This window comes from Mastomys coucha, unplaced genomic scaffold (genome assembly GCF_008632895.1).
Source record: "Mastomys coucha isolate ucsf_1 unplaced genomic scaffold, UCSF_Mcou_1 pScaffold13, whole genome shotgun sequence".
NCBI classification, from domain to species: Eukaryota; Metazoa; Chordata; class Mammalia; order Rodentia; family Muridae; genus Mastomys; species Mastomys coucha.
This window is the reverse complement of record NW_022196895.1, coordinates 65,463,540-65,474,365: the sequence shown is the minus strand read 5'-3', so window position 1 is coordinate 65,474,365 and position 10,826 is coordinate 65,463,540. Positions and strand designations below refer to the sequence as shown.

Genomic DNA, 10,826 nt, shown 5'->3' with positions numbered 1-10,826 from the left:
AAAAAATCAAAACAAAACAAAAAAACAAAAAACAAAAAACGGAGGGAGAAGGGACTGTGCTCTGTACACACACTGACTCCCACGGTCTGGATGATGCTTTCCCAAGTTCAGGGGCCTCAGGCTTACTCAGCAGAGGAAATCTCTGTGTCTGTGAGGAATCATGCCAATTCCTATTAGTAAGAAAGGATACAAGGTCTAGGAAGCCTATTCTCTCAATGACCAGCAAAAGGGGCCCAGCGAAAAATAGAGACCTGTGCCATGACCATCTGCAAAGAGGAAGGATGTTGTCAACTTTCTTCTCCCCAAAACTCTGACGACCTCTGCCTTGACCCTCAGAAACCAGACCCACAGGAACCGGCTTTTCTGCAGGAATTGAGAGCTTTACACCAGAGACCCAGCTCGGGAAGGCTGGTTGCCCAGGCTATCTGCCCCAAACATGTGCACTCACATTCCAAAGATGTTTCCGTTGTACTGGAATGGCTGTAAATTTCTTTCCTGCAGAGTTCTTTCCACACAAACTGCCATGGGCTGCTCTCCTGCAAGAGTTCTCAACCAAGAGCTGCGCAGCTCATCTCAACAAATCTTTTAGATGCTGGAGTATGACTGAATTGGCAACTGGGCCAGAGGAGTCAACTTTTAAAATGCAAATATATACAGCGGGGAGGGGAAAGAAAACCGTCCAGAACCAATCCTCCAGAATTCTACCTTCATGAGAAATGAGTGCTCCTGGAAGGGAGACCTCCTTCAGTGCCCACTGAAGCACATGTGGGCTTCCACAGTTCTTAGGGATATAATAAACAGGTTGCTTTTTGTTTTTTAAATCCCAAGTGGATTTTCCCCCTACATCATTCAAAAAACTAGAAAAGCAAGAAGGCTCAAATGATGAAGCATCCCTTTTTCTGCAAAGCAAAAAACAAAAAACAAAACAAAACAAAAAAAAAACCCACAAATGTCTGCCTTCCCTGGGTGAGGAATAAAACAGTACAAGGCTTTGAATATTAAAGGGTAATATTAAATCTTAGAGAGGGCTTTGGGAAGTAATAAACCGGTCCTGTTCTTTTAAGGTACACATTAAAAATACGTATTTTAATTATGATTGGTAATGAAACTAAAATTCAAAGAAAAATACTTATAAAATTTAAAGCTTCCTCTTTTCTCTATAGATAGCATTTTCCGAAATGGGTTCTCTTGAGTTTAAAGTACACAAATGCAGAGGGCACAGACACACACACATGTACACACACACACACACACACACGTGTACACACACACACACACACACACACACACACACACGCTGTCTCTTGGTGTTACACTGGCATTTTATTATTTAATTAAGGTGTTCTTCTTTTCCTAACTCATGCATGCTTCCCTTGCGACGACGGCTTTACTGTTAGCCTGCCGGCCTTGACTTCCAGCCAAAAACAATCCAGAAACAAAAAGGGACAACAAATCATATTTCCGCAGACATTTTTATCCCTCGGTCCCACCCTCTTTTCACACAACACCATATAACCCCGAAGAAAACTATAATTTAGAGCAATGCCACCCAGACCCAGCATCTGACACACGGCTGCCCTGAGCATTTCTTTGGTGAGAAATTGTTAAGTTCTTAATTGCAGATAAACTCTTTGGATAGACCCTCATTCGCTCACGTGGCTGGTTTGCAAACAGCACCTGGGGTTACCGGGTGATGGTTAAAAGAATAGAAAGGAGCCATTGGATGCAGATTTGACCCCGCCGAGCCTAAAAAAAAAGATGTTTGTTCGTTCCAAGCTCCGATGTGCTTCATTCCTTAAAGACAGCCATCAGGAGGCTCTCAACCCTCCCTGGCCTTTAGTGTCACAACTGAAAGCAAGGCAGACATCATTCCCAGGGTTAGCCCTCTCACCTCTTCCCCAACCCAGTGTGGCACTTACCTGGTGGCAACCCTGTACGTTTTCTCTCCCATAAGATGAGTATGAGCCCCTTTCTGTTTTACCTGCCAAGAGAAACAACAGAACAGGATGAATCTTGCTCTTCCTTTAGAGTAAACTTCCCCTGCAGGTAACAAGGATCCACTCCCCAGCTCCGATGTTTACATACGTAGAGGAGGCAATGTATGCAAGCAAGACAGGGAATGGCGCTTCCTAGCACTGGCGAGGAGAAACTGGAAAAAAATATCCTTCATTCCTATTCTTAGCCAAACTGCTCCACACTTCCAAAAACTGTCATTCCAGAGGCCTCCACTTTCTCTCATAAACAAATTGTCACTCCTTATTTTTCACGTTCTTTCTCTCTCACAAAATTTGAACCATTTCATCTTTATTTACACAGCAGGCAAATGATCTATGTAATGACCCTAGCCTGGTACTTCCCATTGATTATATTGACACTTAACAGGGAGGCCAAAGCTAATCAATCATGGGCTCTCCAGATGGTGAATCTAGCAAAGAAACTATTCAAAATTCTAAGCCCCCTTCCCCCACAACTCTTTCTCCTCCCTTTTTAAAACTCCCCTTTCCCAGGAGTGATCCCCATGACACTGCAGCCCAGTGATGGGGGCCTGCCTCACTTGAGAAAGAGGATTTGGGGAAATCACCTATTCAGAATCCAGGTTGAGATTGCTGGGCCACTGAGCATGCCCTAGGATCATGCTTCTGAACGTCTTATCCAGATTTCTAACTCCACATGTTTCTCTAGACTGGTCCCGACAGGCAAAGAATCTCCACTGAAGTGAGCCATGTGTGTGGATGAACCCAAGGCCACACTTTCTACTTTGTTTATATTTTAATCAAAATCACATTCCAAGACGGGTACTAGAGTCCAGTTGGTGATGTTCGAAGGGTTGTCCTAGGAAACTGACCACACAAAATGACAAGAGGCTAGTGGGACAGGTCAGTGCTCAGAACCTCGCTCCATCCCAGACTGAGGGTCAATCTCTTGTCAAGACTACAGCCTTGAGGTATAGTGGACTTTGTAGATGGCAGTACACTCTTCTCTTATCCCAAGGGGAAAATTCAAAGCTTGTTTGAGGAGCTGAAGCGACCTCCTGTTAAAGTTTATGACCCCCAAATTTTCCCTTCTTCACTCAGTAGAAGCACCGAAAGGCATAGTAGTCATTTTTCCTTTGGGTTCAGTGTCAGTGTGATCAGAGTATACCTTCTTGACAAGACACACACAGAATTTGTCTTTCAGAAACCTTGTCTCTGGTATGAGGTGAGCCCCGTGTCTATGTCACTATTAATAACACACTGGATAGAGGATGATTTTCAAAGAGAACAAATTCTGAGCCTTAAGCCCTGCCCCACCCCCACATTAGCTTTTCTCCTCAAGTTTAACAAAACTCAAACTTAGGAAAACTGTACCTTGGCCATAGTGTTGTTCAGTGCAAAGTACAAAATCAATGCCCATATTGGCCTCAACAGCCAGAAGTGAGACGCGGTCACACAGAGCATCAGTCTTGGGAGACAGGCAGGAGGAACTCTATTGTACGTGACTGGGCCATCATACATGCGCTTACACAGACACCCCTAACTACCTGTGCCACGTAAGCTACCCCTACCCTTTAACTGCTCACTGTAACTGTTACTATCAGGAAAGCAATATCACGTGCCCTCCCTTAAGTTCGTACAACCAAGAAATCTTCAAGTATACCGCGACATATTTACTTGAACACGACATTCACAATTTAATCACCTCATGGGCTGACACACAGGTAGGCAGACAGAAAAGTTAAAGGGAGGAAAAAAGTGCTTTGACCTTGTAGCAATATGAAAATCGAATGTACAGCTTACCCAATTTCCAAATATTGAACTATAATATAAAATATGGGTATAAGATAAAAAATGTCCCCTTCTTGTTCCGTTGATTTTTTTTTTTTTCAAAAAGAATGACAGCACCTGCTACAATTTCCAGAACTCCTCTCTGACACAGAACTGGAGAGAACAATTTTTCTACCAGCATTTGTATTGCTATGTATACACAAGCCAGTGCTGCTCTTTCTATTAGGATAATGCAAATAGAGAGGACAAATGCAAGAACCAGAGAGTGAAAGAGAAATAGGGTATGGAGAAGAAAGACAGGAAGAGTAAAAAAGAGAGTGGAATGGTCTCAGAAGGGAGGAAAGGAGACAGGCGGAAGAAAATCCGAATGCACACGGCAGAGAGCCCCCAAAGTACTCCTGGCTGCATCGGCCCAGCGTTCTTTACTATCATATCACATACAGACTGCTTAATCTTAATTTTGCTTGTTAAAAAATATTTATCCAGATACGAAAATAAACCCACTGCAAATTACAAGTTGTCAGGGTTAAAAATCTACTCCTGTTTGTGTGGGGGAGGATAAGAGACCAGCACAGACATGAATCATTCTCCCGTAATTTGAGTGTTTCCATGACATCAATGGGCACCCGTCCAGGACTCTGTCGAAGTCGTCTGTGAGGTACCAAAGAGGCAGCACAGCCAGCGGGAGGCTGGGAGGTGGACTAATTTTTTTTTTCCAAGGATTATGTTCCTTGTGAAGGTTTCATCCGTAGCATCCCCTTTTACCATCAAATAGATCGCGGCAGAGATCATGGGCGAGCAAATTTCATTGTAATAGCGTAAGCCTTTAACTTTATTGCAGCTTTTTGTTCCCCAATTCAACTATAAATCTGCCCTCAGAGCCCAAAAACCATGGTTGGGAGCAAAATAATCAAGGATTGTGGACAAAGCCGTAGGACCTCGAAAACATCAGATCTTTTCAGTTCTATCATATTTCAAATGATAAGAAGCAGCCATGTTTAAATGCCACCTCAGTTTGGAGGGGGGAGGGGGAGGCAAATCATGTATTCTGTGTTAGTTGTCCATTAGAAATTAGGTATGGACTTGATATGAATTTTCTGTTTCAAATTCAATGGAATGTTTGTTTCAAGACAATGAAACTTTGAAGCTCACTGAAATGTTATCTGAGCGGGGCCCTTAAGTAACTATGTATACTCAAGAACACAAAGGGCCCTAAATATCTGGTCTCCTCTATGCTGGCCATGGATTTTGTCACTCACACCAACTGGCTGGCACAGACAGCCCATTCTCTTCTCTCTCCATTATTTACCAGCCGCCCTCAGCCCCCGGGACCACAGTGCTTTGAAGGAGCTCAGGATTCCATTGCTCCAATATCGAAGGGAGATAGTGGTGATGAGCAGACCCCGCCACGCTCACTGCAGAGGTTTCAAGACAACCGTCCAGTACTAGAATGTGACAGCCGCTGCGGATATTTTTTGGCACAAAGACAGCGGTGGTGGTGCCAAGCCCCATGGCTAAAACTACTCAAAAGAGGCATAAGGGTAGCATTCATTGCTCAAGTCTTTTACTGCATGGAGTACCGTTGTCCATATTTTAAAAACTAAAAGAACCCGTTAGTGACATTTGTTATATGCCCATAAATTGGGGGGAGGGAGGGGAGAGGCTTGCGAAATAGATAGGAGAAAACAAATCTTATCAGGCATTCAAGCCGCTTTTAAACCTAAGAAGACCAAATGTTAAATTTCGCTGCTGGTAACAATTTCCGTGCAAGAAACAAATGGTCTGACCTGAGGAGGGATGTTGAGATGGCTGAATGGGAGCGACTGAGAGCTAAGTCCACATGCTAGACAACTCCTCTTCTCCAGCAGTGTTCCATGCACATAAGTAACATGTTATGCTGTGTCACAATGTTTTTCCCCCCAATTAAATACGAAGAGTGCTGTAAATGAGCAGACACAGCACCCGTCAATCAATCCTGGAGACAAAGGAGATCAACATGCAGGCTCTTGTCTAGGACAGGTTGGTGTCTACAGAGAGCAAGAGATTCAGGAAGTCAACGTGGGCATTGTCTAGATGAAGCCTATCCTATGGCTGAAATCGATATTTAAATGTGATTGCTAAAAAAAAATGGCACCACATGGCAATCAATAAAGGATTCACTTCCTTCCTTCTGTTGCCCCTGAAAACCAATTCTCAGCAGAAAATATCAGCCATTTGCAAATTTTAGGGCCAGTATTTTTGCTGACCCTGATGGGAATCTTTTAACATAATATCCCCAAAAGCAGTAGGAAATGTTGTTATTAATGTTGTTGCAGTTTGGATAGTGTGCAGTTAGCAACTATCTAAAGAACCCAGATTCAGTCTTTAGATAACCCAGGATTTGTCATTTTATGTTTCTGACTCTCCTTCCAGTATGTCATGGTATCCTGTCACGAGGAGAATGGATGACAATGAAAATGGGCTCAGGAACCAATTCTACTCACAAGGAGAGTCACTTGTGGTGGATCAGTGCCCCTGGGCTCAGCAGAGAGTTTAAAGACACGTGGAAAGCTCCAGAGACAGATACGAGCAACTTTTCTGTATGGTTTCTAGAAGTAAGCTGGGGCATACCATGCCTTTGGCGGTTCATCAGCAAGATAACAGTGTCATATTGGGGATGTGGCCCCTGATTTCAAAGGGCTCCTCTAACACTTATACCCAGGTGGAAGAGTTTTAAAACCCACCACTGAACCGGGAGCACCTGTATGGTGGAATACTGCCTCCTGTTCAAAGCCTTGATGAAAATCATCTGCTCCCATAGGATGATACCGGCCAGCTACTTCCTGCTAATCCTCGTTCTGGGAACTGGAGAATGGACCTTTTGTATCGCAGCATCAGACTAGGGAACTCATGGTAAACATGCTTGACTCAGAATCAATTTCTGTCCCTGTCCCAACTACAATCTATCTGTGCTTAACCTATTCCCTTCCGCTGCTTCTTTTCTAATACAGTGAAAGGGGTACTCCATTAAGCAGTAGCTATAAGTTTCAGGGGTAATGAGAACACACACTGGTTCTTACCCTCTTACTCCTGTCTCTCTCTCTTGCCTCTTGCCCCTTTGCTCCCCATTCCCTTCCAACCTCTCTCCATGTGGTCATGGCCAACCTCCACTTACCTACTCTCTCCTCCTCTCTGCCTTTCTCTGCCTCTGTTACCCTCTTAACTCCCCTCCCCATGCTCTAAATAAATTCTATTCTATACTAAAAAAAAAAAAACAACAACAACAAAAAAAAAACCACATTGATGATTATGTAGAATCCTCTCGTGTGCATGGCTGTCTATTCATGCCCTGCCTAAGTTAGAAGAACTCAGGGCTCACCCTACAGGAGCAACTACCCAGAGGGCTCTAGGAATTGTGTACTCTATCTGACTAAACTTCCAAACAGCTGAGGAGATGGACATTTAACACCATTTAACACCATTTAACAGATGAGGAAACTGAGGCACAGAAAAGTGACCAAGGCCATATAGGTCTATAGATAGAGCCAGGATTCAAATCCTGGCATCTGTCCCTCCTTTTCTGATGATCTTTAAAGTCTAGGACAAGAAAGTACAAATAAACCAGAGGCCAACACTGAAGTCTCTGAAATCCCAGAGCTCAAAACACTCATGAATTTGATATGAAATTAATGAAAGTGTCTTATAGGCAGTGATAATTTACATTTGCATGGTGTTTTATTCCTAAAAGGTCTCTAGATACTTTATGGCTGTACAAATGATATACACAGGACCTGTGACGTCTCACAATTAACTGCCACCGTCTCCATGTTAACTCAAAGCAAGTAATTAACAAAAACATGGCAGAAAGCAGCGTTTACCCACATTCTCTATGTGGAGAGTAAAACTGTATATTAAATACACAGAGAAGAATGAGAGTAAAGACATAATTATAACATAGGGCATCTCGGCATCACTCAAGTGTCTTCCTCAGGGAAGCAATCCCACAATGGGCCCCAGAAATCAAATGGGAACCTCACTGAAAGGATACAGAGAATGGCACAAGCTATCTATGATCTTTTCCCTAAAAATTCAACTTATTATCTTAAGGGCTCTTAGAAGTCTTACACTGGAGATGTATAGGTCATTTAGTATGGTGTTCAGTAAACTGATTGGAACATACGCTCCTGCTTCCATCTTCGTTTTGTGTATTTAATATGAGTCCTGACAAATTGTAAGAATTACAGTGGCCAGGCAGTGGTGGCGCATGCCTTTAATCCTAGCCCTTGGGAGGCAGAGGCAGGCGGACTTCTGAGTTCGAGGCCAGCCTGGTCTACAGAGTGAGTTCCAGGACAGCCAGGGATACACAGAGAAACTCTGTCTTGGAAAAACAAAAAACAAAAAACAAAACAACAACAAAAAAGCCAACAACAAAAAATAATTACAGTGATGAAAAATCTACCAGGCCCACTTGCAGTGAATTCATGTCTGTAGTTTTCTATCAAGCAGGTCATAGAGATATATCTTTTAAATGTTTTCATCTTGCTGATGAGTGAGTCCTGGTGTGCCAGGCTCTCCAGGTGCTGAGGATCTAAACTATATGGTTATATATGGATCTACACAGTTATCAGGACTGTTCACTTCGTGATGGCTCAGTAGGCGTCTATGTCTCATGGAATTCATCGCCCCTCCAGTACCCCTCCACTGTTCACTGTTTCAACTGGCTGGTCAACTCTCATGATCCCTGACCCCATGCCCAGGTGAGAGCATGAGTTTTATAAAAACAGAAGGTGACCAGGTCAATCAGATGTCTAAAATCTCAGAGGTGAGAGCTCATTTTGCCTGCAGAAGAAATATAGGAGAGTATAGGTGTCTATACACCAGGACAGCCCTATTGTCTCTCAGAGGCATTTAAAACTCCACACTGAAAGAATCATAACCTACTTCCACAGTAGAGACCAGTCACGGGGTACCAAGGAAGTCTTTCCATCCCTCAGAAACAAACACAGGAGAAAGGTGATGTGTTGATGGGAATTGTTAGCTACCCATTTCCTCCAGAACTGATGTTCCTTAAGGCGCAAAGGGACTGAGCAAGGGTCAGTCAGATCCTTTCAGAAATAGTAAGTCTGAACAACCTCTCTAGTCCAGGCAAGGCACTGCCTTCAGAGCCATGAGCAATAAATCCCAACACGCACAAAATGCCCGAGGCTCTAAACAAACCCCTTCCTTTGGGATCAGTCTCTGGATCAGGATCTACAGTCCATTCTCCTTAAAGAACACAGAGTGGCAAAGCACTGGTACTAAAACAGTATGGAAACTGGTTTAACCTACATCGGGTAACAGAACGCAATTCACGAGTTCAGTAAATAGATTCCAGGCCTTCTTCTTTTTTTCTACGGATGCAGTAAGGGAAATGAAGAAAGGGTACTGCTGAGGCCATGCAGGTATGAGAGGGGACATCAGAACGGAAGCCTCCACGCCCTGCACTGAAGCTTTGTCTATAGCCTGCCACTGCTCTTGGGGCTATTCTACATGGCATTGTCTCCTCACGGCTGCAGCCACATTCCCAAATAATTTCGCTCAGTTTAGAAAATCTAAGAGTTCTCAGGTCCCTGGTCAGGGGAAGGAAAAAAAAAACAAAAACAAAAACAAAAACAAAAACAAAAACAAAAGAAGGTGTCCATGGAAACGCATTTCAAGTGAACATCCTCTGATACATCAAAGAGGACCTTCTCACTGCAGAAGAGAAATGGTACCTTGGGTTATGTCACAGGCCCCAGAGAGCGACAGGCCAGCTGATCCTCCCATCCACTGCCTTGCATCAGGGCTTAAGCAAGCGAAAGCGTGCGACTTCTACGTGTTATTTTCCAAATGCAGGAAAATCTTTCATTGAAAATAACGCTAATTCCACAGAGTGTGCAATTAATCAGCATAATGACTGGGATAACTTAGCTGTTTGGGGAGGTGTGTCAAATAACTCCTTAAGGCCACTAAAGTGCCACTTGAACCACCAAGTAATGATTTTCTGAATCAGCAATTTGTACAAGGGTCCCCTAGAGACCCCGAGGATGGAGGGCGACCCCAGAAGCCTTTAACTTACTTCTAATGAGCAACTTACCACTGGCTTTATGTATGTAGCATCTCCATGTCCCTCCTACCCTAGTTTATATTTTTATGGCACTTTGTGTCTTCAAGGAATGGATAAAACTATGACAATTTGGGTTTTGTAGGTTCTTGGAGAAAAAAAAAAAAAGCTTGTGTGTTTGAATATTTTTTATTTTATGTTTTTTAAACGTTTTATTTTTTAGGAAATCATTTCTGTATAACAATGGGAAGCACTAGGAAGATGGCCTAATGGGTAAAACTATTGGATATTCCTGTAGAGAATGTGAGTTCAACTCCTAGCACCCACACATTGGCTCATAACCATCTGTTACTGTTGTTTCAGGAGATCTAACCCTCTCTTCTGGCCTCTGAGGGAACCAGCACGCAAGTGGTGCATAGACAGACATGCACACAAAACATTCATACATATAAAATAAATTTAAAAAGTAAAAATAAAAGTAAAAATGGAGAACGGCTAAGAGCTAGAGAGATGGCTCAGCAGTTAACAGCACTGGCTACTTTTCCAGAGGACATTGGTTCAATTCCCAGAACCCACATGGCAGCCATTACTTCAGGTCCATTGGGTCCAAATGACTTCTGTAGGTATCAGGCACACATGTGGTACACAGGCATGTATGTAGGCAAAACACCTATATGCATAAAATGAATTTTTAAAAAGTTTTAATGGGGGAAGCAGTATCTTGCAGTACATATATCAAAAGCAAGCAAAATTAAATCATGTTTTTATTTAATTTTTTTAAATGTTACATTCTTATGTAGAAGAAAAGACTTGGGATGTGTGTGACAAAAAAACAAACAAACAACAAAAAAAAAACAATAGTTTGTCTATGACTAAGAATTCTTACCAATCATCAAGAGGAAGACCCTTCTTAAAAACAAATTCCTAGGTCAGGTAGAATAAGGTTCAAAATGTCCTCTCTCTCTCTCTCTCTCTCTCTCTCTCTCTCTCTCTCTCTCTCT

The 10,826-nt window shown here is 42.9% G+C and overlaps 1 protein-coding gene across 10 annotated transcripts in view; it reads right to left on the bottom strand.

The window, feature by feature from the left end:
- Positions 1–10,826, bottom strand: part of Tcf4 (transcription factor 4) — a 345,876-nt gene that overhangs the window by 166,307 nt on the left and 168,743 nt on the right. For all 10 annotated transcript variants that reach the window (XM_031365973.1, XM_031365964.1, XM_031365969.1 and 7 more), the window contains one exon: positions 1,920–1,981. In XM_031365973.1, the coding sequence (XP_031221833.1) occupies positions 1,920–1,981 (62 nt within the window). The remainder of the gene's footprint in view (positions 1–1,919; positions 1,982–10,826) is intronic.